We start from the raw sequence: 19272 nt of genomic DNA, 5'->3' as shown, positions 1-19272 counted from the left end.
AAAATTATGTAATGAACCCACATAATCAAATAAAAATAAAGGAAAAACATGTATTGAGAAACAGCCATTACTATAGGCATATGTTCCAGCAGAAGGTCTGGAGTGATTTTGGAACTCGGCAGGATGTATCTCCATATTCGAAAAGAGGGACTATATTGATTTCCAACAGTAGAATAGGCTATTCCCTCCCACTCCTACCCCCTCAAACAATGATCTAATTTTTGAAAAGTCTTGTGGCTGACTATTGCAAGTAACCAGCTTGATTGGTTAATACATCAAAGGAGAAGCAAGTATCTGGTGTTTCTGTCAGTATGTTTTAAAATTTCTAAATTAAGTTGGTCTTCAAAATTGCTGCATTTTCTCAAACTATTTTGAGACCAGCAATACTTTTAACAATCTTATTCTGTTACCCTCCTTACAATGAATGCTTTAGTCATTATTTAGGAAAATACAAAATGCAGAACACCTCTAAGTGTTCCACATTATCATCTTTTTCATAAAATACAAAAATGTTTTGGAATTTTTTTTTATTGTGCTTTTGGAAGGCAACTCTCTATTTTCTTCCAACAAGAAGCAACAGAAGCAACATTTAAATAATAATGAACTACATCAGACATAGCTGTTCCTGGAAGGTCTTGAAAATTCCGTTTGCCTATTTGCCACTGAAGAATAGGAAGCTTTCCAATGAAAATTAACGGGCCTAAGCAACCAACTTCTGCAGAAATTAAGTTTGGGTTTTTTTTGTTTTGTTTTGTTTTTAAATGAAAAAAGAATGCAAAAAGTGTCTTCCAAATGTGAAATGAATGACAATCAATGTAGTGTTGTCTTGCTTGGACTGCAAATAAATTTCCATCTCTACTGTGGGTGGCTTTCCCAAACATAAACAGAGTGAAATTAGCAAGACATGGCCAGGTTATTCAGTACTGTTTTTCGGACCCTTGTGGGAAGCAGTGAAATGGAGAAGAATTGCCACTCAAGAAAGCAGGAACAGCAGCCCAAGCACAGGTGCCACTGTCTCTCAACCTCCCTAGTGGTACAGCCCTCTATAGTCTTTCATATTGGCCTCTCTTCAGTTAGTACACTGTTCTCTCTAGTCTCCGTAACTCCACATTTTATTACTGATTTCAGGCAGAAAAATATACAAAAGAAACTTTGATGGGGAGGGAAAAATACTGTGGGAGTAGTTCCCTTGATATATAAGGAGTTTCTAATTGACTATATTCTTTTGCTATGTCTTAGACTGAGTGCTAAATCATTCGTAGACGACCTGATTCGGTTAGTTTTACCCTACTGATGTTGTGTTGTTGCAATAGTAATCCTGCTTAGACTGAGGTAGTTTATCAATGTAATGAAATACCACTCAGACATCTAGAACGTTGGTTTATTGGTCACCTTTCAGAAAATACATCATGAACATAAGAACTGCTATACCAGATAAGACCCGTGGCTCATCCAGTGCAGTCTCCGCAAGGGAAGTTTCTTCCTAACATTTGTCAGACGTTGGCTTCTGCCATGAGGTATGACTGTTTGCCTCCCTTATAAAAATCTTTCTCCTACCTTATGTAGTTATCCAATTCTTTTTCTAACTAACTCTTTCTTGATTAAATCTGGTCATCCGCAAGATTTTGCCACTTAGCTGTTCAGCCTCTTCTACAGTTTATTAATATAATAATAAACACTAGTCCTAGTAGAGAATCTTATGACACCCAACTGCTAATCTTTTGCCATGCTGCAAATGGATAGTTTTCTGTCTCTCAGCTAAGTTATAATTCATCATAGTACTTTACCTCTCGGACCGTAACTACCTAGTTCTCCTACCCCAACCCCCTCAAAATAGCTTCTCGTAAAGGACTGTCAAGGTTTTCCAGCCCAAATTAAATAAACCATCTCTCCCAAATTATATAAACCAACTCTCCTTTATTCACCATCATGTTAATATGTTAGAATAATTCTAGTATACTAAAGCATGATTTCTTCTCAAGAAGAAATGGCTTGTCCGTCCATGTAATTTTCATCTAGGTATTTATATTGCAATTTCTACTGATTTACTGGTACTTAAGTAAGCCTGATAGGGATGATCATTGAAATTACAATCAAACACCTATTTAACATAGGTACAACATTTGCCATTTCCAGTCCTCTGGCATAATGGTTGATTATGATAATGTCATATTTTTGTTAGCTGCTAGTGACTTCACTTTCAAGCTCAAGCAGAACTGTTGCAGAAATACCATCAAGCCCAGGTAACATGCTGCTGTTTAATTTAGTTTGTTCCAGCAACACCTCTTTCAACACACTTGAATTATACAGCCCATGAATGTACCATTTTGTTCTATAGTTTTACTGGATTTGAGATCTTAGGTGTTTGAGATTATATACATTTTAAGGCAGTAATTTTCCAAAGGAGCCTGATGGAGTTAGGTACCCAAGTACCAGTGGAAGTCAACGAAAATCCCATCCTAAATGGTCATTCCAGAAGACAGGACAAAACCAGATTTTTACCTGGTTAAAAAAAAATCCTAGGTAGATAAATCCATCTCAGTGAGAGGAAGGGAAAAAAAGCATCCCCTCTGCCCCCCCCCCACCACATCCTTATAATCAGGTACTATTTTCCTTTCAGAGAAACAAACAGTAACTCATCAGAGTTAGCAAGTTAGCATTTTTGTACTAAAGAACAACCACCTTATTTTGCTCTAGTTACCACCTTAAGAATCTTTGGTTTCTCTAATATTCACAACTAAACAAGAAAGGAAGCATGAACAGGTAAGAAAAAAAAATACCTGTACTTGTTCATCATTTTCTTCATATCCACTTTGATTGTGAGCAGCTCCTTCCTAGGAGTGACATCTGACATTTTCACATCTGAAACTGTATGACTTGTGTCATGATGGCTATTAGAAGAATCTATTTTTTTTCTGAAATCCCCTTCATTCCTTACTCTTTCCTTCTTTGTGTTATTAAAGGGTCTCAGATCAACATCATTTTTGTAAGAGTTGGCACATGCATTGCAACCCTTCTCTGAACTATATTTAATGGGTACTTCATTATGCCCTTCTTCAGTCTGTCTTACTCTTCCACCACTACAATAATCTAACTCTTTGCTATTCAGAGCACCCTTAGGAGAATTATATTTTTGGTCTTCCTGCTTTATATACTTCTGAGCTCTATCATCAGAAAAAGATTTTGTCCCATCTGGGTGTCTATGATGTTTGTAACTATAGTCATATGCCATCTTCGTAACAGAACTCTTTGTGTACTCCCTTTCAGCAGAACGATGAGCTTGTGGACCAATGTTTCTTTGCTCCTCCTTTTTTTGGTAGGGTGGAAAAGAACGATCTTGCTTCCATTTGTGATTTCTTGCTATTTCTCCACCGTCATCTCTCTCAATTTCTTTAGCCCTTTTAGATGTATGCCCATGTTCTCTGTAATCACGATCTTCAGGATACCTGTGTTGACATAAAGCAATTTACACTTGCACTAGAGAAGAAAGTGAGAATTTATGTGCAGAATGTTGGATAGCACGGCCTTATATGCAGAATGTGTGGCAAGTTAACCCAAAATCCCTCAAGCCAGAATACAGAAGTGCAGGGGCACTTAAAAGGAAAATATTATCCTTTTATACTCTAGCCATGTACATGATTTACTTAAAAAGATAAATACTTCTCTACCACCAGTTGCCCACAATTAAACTACAAATTGATAAATGCCTTTCAAGGTGGAAATCTTCAACTACAACGAAACTAGACTTTCACTTGAGGCTTTACACCACATTACCCAGGTTTAATTATTTTATTCCTATACCTCTTCTGCAAAGAGCTCCTTGTCGTAAATTCTTCAGAAGCTCTTCGGAGCGACTGACCATATTTGTCTTCCTGAAACTTCTGGTGCCTCATTTCATCTTCATGCCATTTTCTTTCAAATTTACATGAAGCCCCTAATGGTCTATGAAAAGGTTTCATTCCTTTTTCATCTCCAGTGACTCTGAAGTCCTCAGGCATATATCTTTCTTGCATTTTGTGTGGGTAAAAAGGTTGATCATGTTCCTTGTAGGATACTTCTGAGTATTTGGGTGGAAACTGATATCTCCTGTTGCCTTCACCCCTTTCTGATGAATGTGTTCTATAGGGTTTATGACTATATGTATCCTCTAAAGGAATTCTTTTTACATTTGGCAAAGATGATCTATGCTCATAAATTCTGTGGTGGATATTCCCATGTGGTGCAAACCTAGAATTGCTTTGTCCGTATTTCCCATCTTCTACTCTCCAAGACACAGGTTTCTTTAGGTCCTTCCTAAATCTCTTATATTCACAGTCATAATTAATATGAGCATGTCTTTGTCTATGGTGTTCTGGACTCCTAAATGCAGGTGATAAGGACCTACATAAGAAAAAGAAAGATTCCATTTTAAGTGTTACAAAAAAAACACACACAAATTTGTTGTTAAAACAAAAAATATATTCAGTGCAAAAATAACTTACGCAGTATTACTGCAATGTTATGGTTCTTAATTTAAACAAGCCAAAGTATTCAAAATTATGAAGTCCAAAGCAATTGTATCTCAGCTAGAGCGGATATAAAAACCTGATTTTTCCCCCAATGAAAAATTACCATGGGAAAATACCAAATCTTTTTAACTGAAAATTTTCAGGTTTTCCACAATTTAGAAATGTCACTTTGAAGCATGATGTTTAATTTCAAAATTTCCTTTTGAACAAAATCAAAAATGTTATTGAAATTAGCCTTTTCCTGCAGAAAATTCTGATTTTGTCAAAACCACATTTGCCACTAGGAAAAGTTTTCATAAGTCAAGAAATTTAAACCAGCTCTAATCTCTGTCTTCTTGCATATAAATATTAATGTTTTTGCTAGTAAGTATATACCTGAATATGTTAAATGATACTTCCACACGTTCATTTAAAAACAACAACAACAAAAAACCATGATTGATTGCACTTTCATATGCAAAACTAATTATTCAAATGAACAGTGCCCCATCACAAATTCAAGTGACACTTCCACATTAAAATCAATACTCCTCCATGTGTGATGAAAGCATGTTGGATAAAGTATGCTCATCTGATTTTCAAAAATGCTGAGGCCAGCTATGCAGCTTTTTGTTCTTTTTTAAACTGCCAGACACCTACTAGTCAGAGGCCGTTCCAAAAGAATAAGACAGTAGGAACCACCAGTGAGAATCAGGAGGCAATCCTAGATCAAAGCATCTTGTATTTAAACTAATCAGTTACTGAATATTTACAGCAAACTCTGCAATCAATCCACAGATTTAGAGAACCCTTGAAAAAAGCTTGAGTAAATTCCAAGAAAATCACTATCTTCTTGTGGATTTTTCCTTAGCAAATGCAAAATTCATTGCAGATTGCTAGCTCAATTCTAGAAAGCTGTGTTTAGCAAAAAAAGCTGTCTGCAGACTCAGGACACCATCACCACCTTTGAAAGATACGTTCACACCAATTGGGGCCAACTAGAAACATAGTGGTTGTTTTGACATTCTGCAAAAATTGATAGCATGCACCCCTCTCCCTCTACTCAGCAGGGAAAGGCTTCATCCAGCCTACCCAACAAACCATCTCACTTAATTGTTAACCAGTTTGTTTTACTTTTTTAAAAATGGAAGTGGAATTTAAAAGCTGTCACAAATTAAACTGGTGCCATTCATGCACGAACTCCTTCTTGCAGGCTTAACGATGCTTAAAACCTATTACCACTTTCTATCTGGCTCGAATTTCATGCAAGTAAGAACTCAATTTACTTTTGAAAACTTGCTTTTACAGATTACATAAAATTAGTATTTTATAAAATAAATATGTTTTCTTTGAAATACATTTTTAGTCTTTTTGTTCTGCTATCCTAGAAGATACAGGCTGTTTTATAAACTCCTATATAAAGCTATGTTCTGAAAACAAATATAAACTAGGGCTATCGATTAATTGCAGTTAACTCACGCGATTAACTCAAAAAATTAATCGCAATTAATCACAGTTTTTAATTGCACTGTTGAACAATAGAATACCAACTGAAATTTATTAAATATTTTGGATGTTTTTCTATATGTTCATATCTATCGTAATCTGTGTTGTAATTGAAATCAAAGTGTATAATATTTTTGATTACAAATATTTGCACTGTAAAAGTGATAAACAAAAAATAGTATTTCTCAGTTTACTTCATACAAGTACTGTAGTGCAATCTCCATGTTGTGAAAGTGCAACTTACAAACAGATTTTGTTGTTGTTACACAACTGCACTCAAAAACAAAACAATGTAAAACTTCAGTGCCTACAAGTACACTCAGTCCTATTTCTTGTTCAGCGAATCGCTAAGACAAACAAGTTTGTTTACATTTGCAGGAGATAATTCTGCCCGCTTCTTGTTTACAATGTCAACTGAAAGTGAGAACAGGCATTTGCATGGCACTTTTGTAGCTGGCATTACAAGGTATTTACGTGCCAGATATGCTAAACATTCGTATGCCCCTTCATGCTTCGGCCACCATTCCAGAAGACATGCTGATGACACAAGTTAAAAAAATAATGCGTTATTTAAATTTGTGACTGAACTCCTTGGGGGAGAATTGTATGTTCCCTGCTCTGTTTTACCTACATTCTGCCATATATTTCATGTTATAGCAATATCAGATGATGAACAAGCACATGTTGGCATTTTAAGAACACTTTCACTGCAGATTTGACAAAACCCAAAGAAGGTACCAATGTGAGATTTCTAAAGATAGCTACAGCACTCAACACAAGGTTTAAGAATCTGAAGTGCCTTCCAAAAACTGAGAGGAACGAGGTGTCGAGCATACTTTCAGAAGTCTTAAAAAAGCAACACTCCAATGCAGAAACTACAGAATCCGAACCACCAAAAGAGAAAATCAACCTTCTGCTGGGGGCATCTAACTCAGATAATGAAAATAAACATGCGTCAGTCTGCACTGCTTTGGATTGTTATTGAGCAGAACCTGTCATCAGCATGGATGCATGTCCCCTGGAATGGTGGTTGAAGCATGAATGGATATATGAATCTTTAGCGCATCCTGCACATAAATTCCTTGCAATGCCAGCTACAAACGTGCCATGAAAATGCCTGTTCTCACTTTCAGTTGACATTGTAAACAAGAAGCGGGCAGAATTATCTCCTGCAAATGTAAACAAACTTGTTTGTCTGAGCAACTGGCTGAACAAGAAGTAGGACTGAGTGGACTTGCAGGCTCTAAAATTTTATATTGTTTTATTTTTGAATGCAGGTTTTTTTTTTTCCATAATTCTACTTTTGGAAATTCAACTTACATGATAGAGAGATTGCACTACAGTACTTGTATTAGGTGAATTGAAAAATACTATTTATTTTGTTTTTTTACAGTGAAAATACTTGTAATCAAAAATAAATATAAAGTGAGCACTGTACACTTTGTATTCTGTATTGTATTGAAATGAATATATTTGAAAATGTAGAAAACATCCAAAAATATTTAAATAAATGGTATTCTATTAACAGCTCTAATATAAACCATAATAAAAGTTAAGCATTTACCTGTGTTTCCACCTTGGTGATCTTGATCTAGATCTAGCCATCTTTTAATGTGTGTGTCAATTAGTTTCTTGAAGCTATAAGAAAAATATGAATTATTAGTCTGTTTAGAGAGCTGTAATACAGCTATCAATAGGAGGCCTAGACATTTTTTATTTATTTTACAAGATTTGTATTTAAATCTTGTTCAGTTTTTTTTAAAAAGGTAAAAAGTGATTAAATTCCCTTATATCACTTTTTAATCCATTGGTGACACAGCCTTTCCCAGTGGTGACTTGCTATTTCTATATTTAGGTTTTTATAACCTGATTTAAGACATATTTAAAAACATACAGATGACAACAAATACAATTTCAACTGCAGGAATAGCTATTAGAGCTTAACAAATCATTCTATTAATTGCAATGAGAAGTAGGACATACTGAATAGTCCCAATGAAGACCACAAGCATTCAGATATTATGATAGTGGGTAACCTTTTAAAAACCTAGAGCAACAGGTGTGCTAAGTCAGGAGCTAACTCAGCACCCGGTCACTTTAGCACCCATCAGGAAGCAACCCCAGTAGGTGGGATTATATAAACTGACAGGAAGAAAGTCCAGGGGTGAGGGATCTTGAGGTACACAGGACTAGATGCCGCTAGTACTGTTCCCTTCCCTAGAAGCAAGTGGGGAAACTGGCTAGGGACTGTAAATATATGTAAACAACGCTACAGGCTATGGCCTGCTGGAAGAATACAATAGAACATGGTGGTGATGGTGAAAGAGACCTGGAGTAGTAGTGGTGAGTTGCTGCAACTGGAGAGGACCTCCAGAGAACCATCCCTAATACCTGGATTCAGTTCTCGGTTTATCGAAACCAGCGTTTTCTCATCGAGATGGGCCATAACCTACCCATCCACCAATTTGCAATAAACTGAAGTTTCTTACTAGAACTATACTTTACTACAGAAAAAAACCACAAAGTAGTAAACATCAAATATCTGAGTATTAACCTTTGGTGAATCCTTCCATGTGGCGTAAAATGAAGGAGTGCTACCAAAAGGCAAAAAAGCTGGCAAAAACCTTGTAATGGAGCAGAGATGGTGACACACACCCAAAGGCATTTGTGCCTCACAAGAGCTCCAGATTTAAAGTAATTTTGATCATCAATGCTGAAGTCATGTGCATGAAAGCCACACTACTAAAATGGCAGATACTTATTATAGACAAATGGTTTCATTGTACTTTATTTAAAAATTATAGGCCAGATTGCAACATTTTTACCCACACTGAGTAGCATCTTATTCCAAAAACAATCCCGCTGACATCAACGGTATCACAATAGGGGCATAAGTGATTTCCCACTTGATCCAATGCAATGAAAATCTTTAAAATCTTGGCTAGTGAACATGTTGGAAATGGTTTCGCAAGGGAGTTCTCCAGGTGAAGGGGGAGCAAATACAGGACCTTTGGGGTAAGTGACTGTCTGTAGTGTGTGTGTGTGTTTGTTTGTGTTTGGGGGTTACTTGCTGTGTGCTGAGCTTGTGTTTGTCAGTCTGTTTGTTTGTTTGAAGGACTGTGTGCTGTGGCTGGCAGTTGGAAGCTGTGAGCTTCAAAGGAAGGTCTGAAGGCTAGAAGCCTCTGGTAATTGGCTGAGCCTTAATCAGTGGGCGGGGCATTCACCCAGGCCAGGGCTTTATAAAGCAGCGCACAAGCGACCAGGGAGCTTTTGCGACCAGGGGCTGCTAACGGAGTTTCACAAGGGAGTTAGGAAGGGAGCGTGGGTCCCTTGCCGGTTCTATCTTATACCCTTTATTCCCCTTAAAACCTATAGCCCAAACTACATTCAAAACTTCTTGCTTTAAACAACCCCTTCATTAACTAGGAGAAAATGCAGGCAGAAACCCAGCTGCAGAGTGGGGGCTATCCAGTTTATTGCACTGAGTGTAGCATGTATGATTACCTGCCCTGTGGGCGGGTGGCGTATGTGTGCATTCGGTGCAAGGAGCTCCTGGCCCTCAGAGACCACATACGGACTCTGGAGGCAAGGGTGGCGGAACTGGAGGAGCTAAGGGAGGCAGAGAGGTATGTTGATGAGGCTTTCCGGGACACTGTAGAATTGTCCCACCTCCGGTCAGACAGCCCCTGCGCTGTTGAGGAGAATGAAAGGCCCAGGGAAGCAGAGCAGTCAACGGGAGCAGAGGGAAACCTTCCCATAGTTACAGAGGGTCCTGTGGCACCTTTGAGACTAACAGAAGTATTGGGAGCATAAGCTTTCGTGAGTAAGAACCTCACTTCTTCAGATGCAAGTCTGAAGTGAGGTTCTTACTCACAAAAGCTTATGCTCTCAATACTTCTGTTAATCTCAAAGGTGCCACAGGACCCTCTGTTGCTTTTTTACAGATTCAGACTAACACGGCTACCCCTCTGATACTTCCCATAGTTGGGAGCCTCCTTCCAGACGGTGCTGGGGTTGCCTCTCGCACTGAGGTTACCTCTCCAGGGGAGGGAACTCCAGTTGCTAGGAAAAGGCAGGTATTAGGGGTATTGGGAGATTCGATCATTAGAAACGTAGATAGCTGGGTTTGTGATGACCGGGAGAACCGTATGGTGACTTGCCTGCCTGGTGCGAAGGTTGCGGATCTCTCGAGGCATCTAGACAGACTTATGTGTAGTGCTGGGGAGGAGCCTGTGGTCATGGTACATGTAGGTACCAATGACATAGGGAAGGGTAGGAGAGATGTCCTGGAGGCCAAATTTAGGCTGCTAGGGAAGAGACTGAAATCCAGGACCTCTATGGTGGCATTCTCAGAAATGCTCCCAGTTCCACGCGCAGGGCCAGGTAGGCAGGCAGAGCTTCAGAGTCTCAATGCGTGGATGAGACGATGGTGTAGAGAGGAGGGGTTTACATTCATTAGGAACTGGGGAAACTTCTGGAATGGGGGGAGCCTATACAGGAAGGATGGGCTCCACCTAAACCAAAGTGGAACCAGACTGCTTGCACTAAACATTAAAAAGGTTGTAGAGCAGTTTTTAAACTAGGTGATGGGGGAAAGCCGACTGCTGCAGAGGAGCATGTGGCTCGGACAGAGACTTCTCTTAGGGGAGAGTCTAATGATAGAGAATCTCCAGGTTATAGTCAAGAGCAGAGAATGGAAGAGGATAAAGTAGGGGCCAGATCAGATGATAAACATTCACATAAAAAAGAATCTGATACATCAGAAAAGGGCAGACAAATAAACAGTGACAAGTTTTTAAAGTGCTTGTACACAAATGCTAGAAGTCTAAATAATAAGATGGGTGAACTAGAGTGCCTTGTGATAAAGGAGGATATTGATATAATAGGCATCACAGAAACCTGGTGGACTGAGAGCAATCAATGGGACACAATCATTCCGGGGTACAAAATATATCGGAAGGACAGAACAGGTCATGCAGGGGGGGGGGAGTGGCACTATATGTGAAAGAAAATGTACAATCAAATGAAGTAAAAATCTTAAGTAAATCTGCATGTTCCATAGAATCTCTATGGATAGAAATTTCATGCTCTAATAAGAATATAACATTAGGGATCTATTATCGACCACCTGACCAGGACGGTGATAGTGATGATGAAATGCTAAGGGAAATTAGAGAGGCTATCAAAATTAAGAACTCAATAATAGTGGGGGATTTCAATTATCCCCATATTGACTGGGAACATTTCACTTCAGGACGAAATGCAGAGATAAAATTTCTCGATACTTTAAATGACTGCTTCATGGAGCAGCTGGTACGGGAACCCACAAGGGGAGAGGCAACTCTAGATTTAGTCCTGAATGGAGCGCAGGAGCTGGTCCAAGAGGTAACTATAGCAGGACCGCTTGGAAATAGTGACCATAATACAATAGCGTTCAACATCCCTGTGGTGGGAAGACCATCTCAACAGCCCAACACTGTGGCATTTAATTTCAAAAGGGGGAACTATGCAAAAATGAGGGGGTTAATTAAACAGAAGTTAAAAGGTACAGTGACTAAAGTGAAATCCCTGCAAGCTGCATGGGTGCTTTTTAAAGACACCATAATAGAGGCCCAACTTCAATGTATACCCCAAATTAAGAAACACAGTAAAAGAACTAAAAAAGAGCCACCATGGCTTAACAACCATGTAAAAGAAGCAGTGAGAGATAAAAAGACTTCCTTAGAAAGTGGAAGTCAAATCCTAGTGAGGCAAATAGAAAGGAGCATAAACGCTGCCAAATTAAGTGCAAGAATGTAATAAGAAAAGCCAAAGAGGTGTTTGAAGAACGGCTAGCCAAAAACTCCAAAGGTAATAACAAAATGTTTTTTAAGTACATCAGAAGCAGGAAGCCTGCTAAACAACCAGTGGGGCCCCTGGATGATCGAGATACAAAAGGAGCGCTTAAAGAGGATAAAGTCATTGCGGAGAAACTAAATGGATTCTTTGCTTCAGTCTTCACGGCTGAGGATGTCAGGGAGATTCCCCAACCTGAGCTGGCTTTTGTAGGTGACAAATCTGAGGAACTGTCACGGATTGAAGTGTCACGAGAGGAGGTTTTGGAATTAACTGATAAACTTAACATTAACAAGTCACCGGGACCAGATAGCATTCACCCAAGAGTTCTGAAAGAACTCAAATGTGAAATTGCAGAACTGTTTACTAAGGTCTGTAACCTGTCCTTTAAATCGGCTTCTGTACCCAATGACTGGAAGTTAGCTAATGTAACACCAATATTTTAAAAGGGCTCTAGAGGTGATCCCGGCAATTACAGACTGGTAAGTCTAACGTCTGTACCGGGCAAATTAGTCGAAACAATAGTTAAGAATAAAATTGTCCAACACATGGAAAAACAAACTGTTGAGCAATAGTCAACATGGTTTCTGTAAAGGGAAATCGTGTCTTACTAATCTATTAGAATTCTTTGAAGGGGTCAACAAACATGTGGACAAGGGGGATCCAGTGGACATAGTGTACTTAGATTTCCAAAGAACCTTTGACAAGGTCCCTCACCAAAGGCTCTTATGTAAATTAAGCTGCCATGGGATAAAAGGGAAGGTCCTTTCATGGATTGAGAACTGGTTAAAAGACAGGGAACAAAGGGTAGGAATAAATGGTAAATTCTCAGAATGGAGAGGGGTAACTAGTGGTGTTCCCCAAGGGTCAGTCCTCGGACCGATCCTATTCAATTTATTCATAAATGATCTGGAGAAAGGGGTAAACAGTGAGGTGTCAAAGTTTGCAGATGATACTAAACTGCTGAAGATAGTTAAGTCCAAAGCAGACTGTGAAGAACTTCAAAAAGATCTCACAAAACTAAGTGATTGGGCAACAAAATGGCAAATGAAATTTAATGTGGATAAATGTAAAGTAATGCACATTGGAAAAAATAACCCCAACTATATATACACAATATGATGGGGGCTAATTTAGCTACAAGTCAGGAAAAAGATCTTGGAGTCATCGTGGATAGTTCTCTGAAAATGTCCACGCAGTGTGCAGAGGCGGTCAAAAAAGCAAACAGGATGTTAGGAATCATTAAAAAGGGGATAGAGAATAAGACTGAAAATATATTATTGCCCTTATATAAATCGATGGTACGCCCTCATCTCGAATACTGCGTACAGATGTGGTCTGCAAGGATTTTTGCAAGGATTCAGTTGTTTTCCTTCCCAATCACCAACTCTGCCCATCCAGAAAAAGCACAATAGTTTGTGTACTTCACCAAAAACGTGTTCCCTTCATAGCTTTCTTAAAATTTTTGTATTTCATTCTTAATTTTAAAAAGTACATCATCTAAAGAAGAAGCATCTCTATTTACTCCCCACTGAAAATAAGTAGTAATGCTAAAGAGACAATAATGCTCATCCCTAGCCATCTCAAAGCCTGGCAGAACTCCATGATATTACAATACAATCAAACGAAAAGTGGAATGTACATGGTTAAGTCAAACCTAAGAAAAAGCCTTTTCAGCCAGATCAGCAGTGCAGTCATGTTGGAAGCGTGGGAAAGACTGATAGCATGTACTTGTTTTCGCCCTGGGATAAATGGTACTATTATAATTTCCAGCTCAGACACTCCTTTTGCCTCATGGAAAGAAATGTCTTATTTGTTTTAATATAGGACATTTAAAACTTACCCAAGTCAAGTAATCAGTTTCTGACTGAGATTCAGAAAATTATGGTTAAAAAAATAGATAATTTATTAAAGAAATTTCTCATAGCTTATTTTCCAAGGGTATGTGGACAATGACCCAGAGTACTAGTTACCTAAAATCATGGAAATATATGAAAATATTACTAAGTCATCTAGCTCCCTCCCTGCTAAAAAAGCTTTAAAATTAAATTATAATATGGAAAGCAAGAAGAAGAATATTTGTGCTTACTCAACACATTTCTTTTCTTTGGGTACTAAGGTGTGGAGGGAGGGATAAAAAGGTGGGGGGGAGAGGGGGCAGTTGCCCTGGCTGAGAATGCCAAGCAAACATGAGACTGATTAGTTTTGGGAGGAAACTAGACAGCAATTCTGTTTATATCAGGATTGTTCGAGCCAAGCAGGGGGATTCTGCGGAGGCCTTTTGAGTTGCTGAATCTGCCTCATAGATCTTCCTTACAGATTAATTCACTTGTCTGTCTACTGGCAACTATAGTGGGATACAAATCCACAAGCTTTGAATTAGAGATCCAATGAGGTCCATTGTACCACAGAGCTTGGGGTATTGCAGGGCCCTCCCATTCTGCCATAATCTGGACACCATTTAATGGGATATAAGGAACTAATTTTGAAGCTGAGGAAAAATATCTTCTGGACATTTTGCTGTCTGGTTTTTTTTTTTTTGGGGGGGGGGGGTGGGGGGGGAAGTGGGTTGTTTTTTGTTTACAAAATGGAAGACTTTCCATAAGCAAGGGTCTTATGCAGAAATAAACCTCCTTAGAATAGTCTTGAAGTATTCCTGATGGAACCCATCCTATATTTCCTTTTCTTGTCCCTCAAGTTTCAAATCCAAGAACTGACCTTCCTCTCAGAAAGAAGAGTCTGAACCCCCGTGACAGCTTTTCTTGGCGACTGCCTTTTTGAGAGTAGTGCTTTAGGTATGTGCAAGGATCCTTATAACACCCTTCGTAAAAGTCTGAAAGACAAATCTATGACTGAGCTTAAAATGGCCAGTGTTATTTTGTATTCCCTCCCCTCCTCCCATGTGCATTCTTTGGGGGAGGCAGCAAGGAATAGGCTCCTGAACTTTTACCCTGTCTGAATCAGACAAAGATTCCAACATACAACACAGAGCTAAGGAAATTCCTGCAGAGCTAGTGGGATGGGTATCTGGATTATTTGAGAGAGACAAGGTGGGTGAGCTACTATCTTTTATTGGACCAGCTTTTGTTGACCAATTATTTTAATCTTTTTGTCTGCTTCACAGGGCTGCTGCTTCTTTGATCCCCTTGTCAGATGCAAGTCTTGGAGGAGGGTATGTTCATAGATTCCTGACTCCTTGTGACAATGCGGTTCTGGCGGAACCCAACTGAGAGTGCCAACTCAGGACAAATTGCTCAAACAGGGCAGTTACAGCCCAAGGCTGGGGTTTTTTCCACCTCTAAGGCAAACCAAACCAGCCAGACTAAGGGGACTTCGGTCTCACCCCACTGGCTAACCGCAAGTCTCACAAGCAATCTCCTTAGACACTCCAGTTTCCCAGTATAACCACCAGTGCCACTCGTTATGGGGACAAATGGTTATGAAAACCAATACCCAAGTAACAGAAAAAGGTTCTCCTGATCCCAAAGGACCAAGCCCCAGACCCAGGTCAATATACAAATCAGATCTTACCCACAAATCACGCTGTTGCCAATCCTTTAGAATCTAAAATCTAAAGGTTTATTTATAAAGGAAAAAGATAGAAATGAGAGTTAGAATTGGTTAAATTGAATCAATTACATACAGTAATGGCAAAGTTCTTGGTTCAGGCTTGCAGCAGCGATAGAATAAACTGCAGGTTCAAATCAAGTCTCTGGAATACATCCCCCGCTGGGATGGGTCCTCAGTCCTTTGTTCAAAGCTTCAGCTTGTAGCGAAGTTCCTCCAGAGGTATGAAACAGGATTGAAGACCAGATGGAGATGAGGCATCAGCCTTATATAGTCTTTTCCAGGTGTAAGAACACCTCTTTGTTCTTACTGTGGAAAATTACAGCAAAATGGAACCTGGAGTCACATGGGCCCGTCCCTGCATACTTTGCTGAGTTACAAGGCGTATCTGCCTTCTCTCAATGGGTCCATTGTATAGCTGATGGTCCTTAATGGGCCATCAAGCAGACTAGGCAGAGCTAGCACCAGTTTGTCTGGGATGTCACCCAGCAGCATAGCATAAGTTTGAAACACAGACAGTATAGAGCCAATACCCACAACTTCAACTACAAAATTGATACACACATATAGACAGCATAATCATAACCCATAAACCATAACCTTATCTTAGACACCCCATTTGACCCCCTTTATACAAGATCTGGGTGCCACTACAGGACCTTGGTCGCAACACTGATCTATATGGTCCCAGGTTATATCAATAACGTCACACTCCTTTACGGGGATTTTTATCCAGCATGGCCAGACTCAGGAATCACCAATTGGAACTGTGGTCACCTGGCTGATGGAAGAGGGAACTGGAGCTGCCCCAGGGAAAGCAACCTCCACCCTTATATATCTTGAATGGAAAAAACTTACATAGATAAATCTAACTGGAAAAACAGCCGCTAGTTAAGGCCTTTGATAACAGGCCATGAAATATGTGGACTGTTGGGTATTCTGTGGAGTTGGGCACAATGGTCCCTTATTGCTATCTTGATAGCCTCTCCAGCCTGGCTTTTGTCTAGCCTTGTTAATAAGGCGGTCTGGATGATTCATTTGTGGGCTAGGCAGGAGATGGGGAGAAAGAGAGGAAGGGGCATTTCCCCAGCCATAAAACCAGTAGAGCTCACTATCCATGCATTACCTGGAAAGAGGTTTAGGAATTGAAGGTTTTTCATTTGACCACCTGCCAAACAAGTATCTAGCAGGCTATGAGGGGCACACCAGAGCATGCACCACCTGCAGTGCCTCAGCAAGAGAGAGAAGCCAAGAATTCAGAGGCTCAACCCCAGAAGACAGCCAAACCATTTGACACAGATCCAGACACATTAAAGCTCAACTGCCCCCAAATTTATTTTTTAGTAGAAAAGTTTTAAATCCTAAGACCTGCAGCACAGAAGTCTGTCCTGTCCTACTTATAAATGAGGTGGCAGGACAAAACTGGCAGCCTTTTCAACAGATGAGGGATATCCATGAGCCAGGAATTAACAAGCTTTCACAGACCTGGTGTAGCTGCCCCTTTTTGGAGGCTCACCAGGCTGCTGAGATTGGATCCATATGCTTTTAAGCTCCTCTGGCTCTGAGGGAGCTCCAGGCACATTCTTTCTTTGGCCTCTAGGCTCACTCCCCGGGAACAGACTCTTGTCTGGTACCCTTTCTTGGTCCAGCTACCCTAGCCCCAAGACCAGTGCAGAACACACACGCCCAATAACTTAAGTAAACACTTTCCAGAACTCCACCCTAATGGGTACTCAGGTGTATAGTTTAATTCTTCAGTGACGTGATAGTTGAAGCAGATAAACAAGAATTTGCAGAGGAATTTCTAAACCAATCACTTTACAACAGGGTGGAATGATTTAAAATTCAGTGGTTTTCAAACTTTTTTTCTGGCAACCCAGTTGAAATAAATTGTTGATGCCCACGACGCAATGGAGCTGAGGATGAGTGGGGTTTGGGGTGGTGGGAAGGGGTCAGGGCTGGGGCAGAGGGTTGAGGTGTGGGGGTGAGGGCTGCAGAGTTGGGCCAGGGATGAGGCGTTTGAGGTACAGGAGGGGACTCCAGGTTTGGGGGGGATTCAGGGCTGGGGCTGGGGATTGGGGTGCGGGAGCAGGTCAGGGCTCTGGGCTGGGAGTGCAGGCTCTGGGCTGGGGTCGGGGATGAGGGGTTTGGGGCGGCTGGGGCAGGGGATTAGGGCGCAGGCTTACTTCAGGCAGCTCCCAGTCAGCGGCGCAGCAGGGGTGCTAAGGCAGGCTTCCTGCCTGTCCTGGCATCGCGGACCACACTGTGCCCCGGAAGCGGCCAGCAGCACGTCCAGCTCCTAGGTGGAGGCGCAAAAGCTCCTCCATGTGGTTCTCTCCCCCAGGCACTGCCCCCCCCCCCAGCTCCCATTGGCCAGGAACCCCGGTGCTTGGGGCGGGGGTAATGTGTGGAGCCCCATGGGCTACCTGCCTAGGAGCCAGACCTGCTCCTGGCCTCTTCTGGGGTGCAGTGCGGTGTCAAAACAACTAGGGACTAGCCTGCCTTAGCCAGGCAGCACCACCGACGGGACTTTTTACGACCCGGTTGGCGGTGCTGACCAGAGCTCCTGTGACCCAGTGCCTTACATTCCGCGACCCAGTACTGATTTAAATCACCATGGGGAAAGCCTTGATTTACAAAATTGATTTTAATCAACTTTTCCATTTGTACTTCAGTTAATTTTCTAAAGAAGGTGCATTTTCATTAGTTGATATAACCATTAAAACATGTTGATTTAAACTAAACAGAGCCTTTACACTAGATTTGGTACATCTTTTTGCTATCTAGAAGGGTCCCTATATACACATTTATTTAAGCAATAATATAGCTTAATATTTTCAGATTCTTATTTATTGTACATTTTTAGTTTGTTAGAAAATGATGAATGATATATTGCTTATTTACTAAATAATTAACTTTTAGCTCACGGTTTGTGGCAAGCTGTATTAGGATGGCAACTAGAATTTAAACACACAAAACAGCATATAAAGTTTGTTTTTACTAAACAAAACACCCTTAATTGTTTTAGATACACAAATCTCTCTTAACAAAACATGTTTCACACTTACACAACTAAAAATTTTATTAAACAGAGGTGTTAACTGTAGTCAGTTAAACAAACTGATTTCAGGTCAGCCTGGGGAAATTTTAAATATGCCAAACAAAAGTAACAAGATCTTAAATTCCTAATCTCACCCAAGTCTCTCAAAAATGAAACAGTCTCTTAAATTACTTAGGCTGATCTATTGGTCCATATTCATAATGCTTGACTTCAAAAGTTAGATTTTTTCCCAATTTTTTTTTCTTTATACAGAAGAACAGCCTTTAACTCCATTTTTCATAGAGGCTCATGCATTCGAAATATTTATTTAAATGCTTTCAGAGATTACAGTAAATTTAAGCCTTAATGTATTTTTAATTAAATTCAGATTCATGTTAAACAGGTTTATATTTTAAAAAGAAAAAAATACAATTTAAACAAAATAAAAAGTCAGTTAAGTTTTTCAAAAAGTCACCAATTTTTATCCACTCTGCTTTATTTTAGACAACATGAGATGCCCCAATTGGTGCAAAATAAGAAACATCTGTATACAATTCCCTGCCTCAGTTCCTCACCACTCTTGAGCATTCTTTGTCATTTGGTATAGAACAGTTCAGGCTTCCAGGCCCCCTCTCCTGGACCTCACTCCTCCAGCTCAAGCTTCTCTTCTGAATCATGGAGTCTGCTTTGACTCCTGCAACCAGCTTCCTTTGGCTTCTGTTCGTCTGACAGTCACAAGGTTCCCTCTAGCCTAGGGCAAGGCCTAGTCAGCTAAAGGTCCTCAATGACCACCCTATTCAGTCCCCTCTTTCCTTCCCACATTCAGTATGATGCAAA

At 40.1% G+C, this 19272-nt stretch overlaps 1 protein-coding gene across 3 annotated transcripts in view; it reads right to left on the bottom strand.

Moving 5' to 3' along the window:
• BCLAF3 (BCLAF1 and THRAP3 family member 3) overlaps nucleotides 1-19272 on the bottom strand; it is a 64999-nt gene that overhangs the window by 35898 nt on the left and 9829 nt on the right. For 2 of the 3 annotated variants that reach the window (XR_008442524.1, XM_054006464.1), the window contains exons 2-4: nucleotides 7558-7631; nucleotides 3802-4380; nucleotides 2781-3446 (exon numbers count right to left, since the gene is read on the bottom strand). Coding sequence is in view for 2 of the 3 variants with exons in the window: in XM_054006464.1 (XP_053862439.1) it covers nucleotides 2781-3446; nucleotides 3802-4380; nucleotides 7558-7598 (1286 nt within the window). In the remaining variant the exon portion in view is untranslated. Of the gene's footprint in view, nucleotides 1-2780; nucleotides 3447-3801; nucleotides 4381-7557; nucleotides 7632-14546; nucleotides 14567-19272 lie in introns of those variants that run through there. The other variant, XM_054006451.1, reaches the window with a different exon arrangement.

Source organism: Malaclemys terrapin, chromosome 1 (assembly GCF_027887155.1).
Source record: "Malaclemys terrapin pileata isolate rMalTer1 chromosome 1, rMalTer1.hap1, whole genome shotgun sequence".
Taxonomy (NCBI): Eukaryota; Metazoa; Chordata; order Testudines; family Emydidae; genus Malaclemys; species Malaclemys terrapin.
This window is presented reverse-complemented; position numbering and strand designations above follow the sequence as displayed.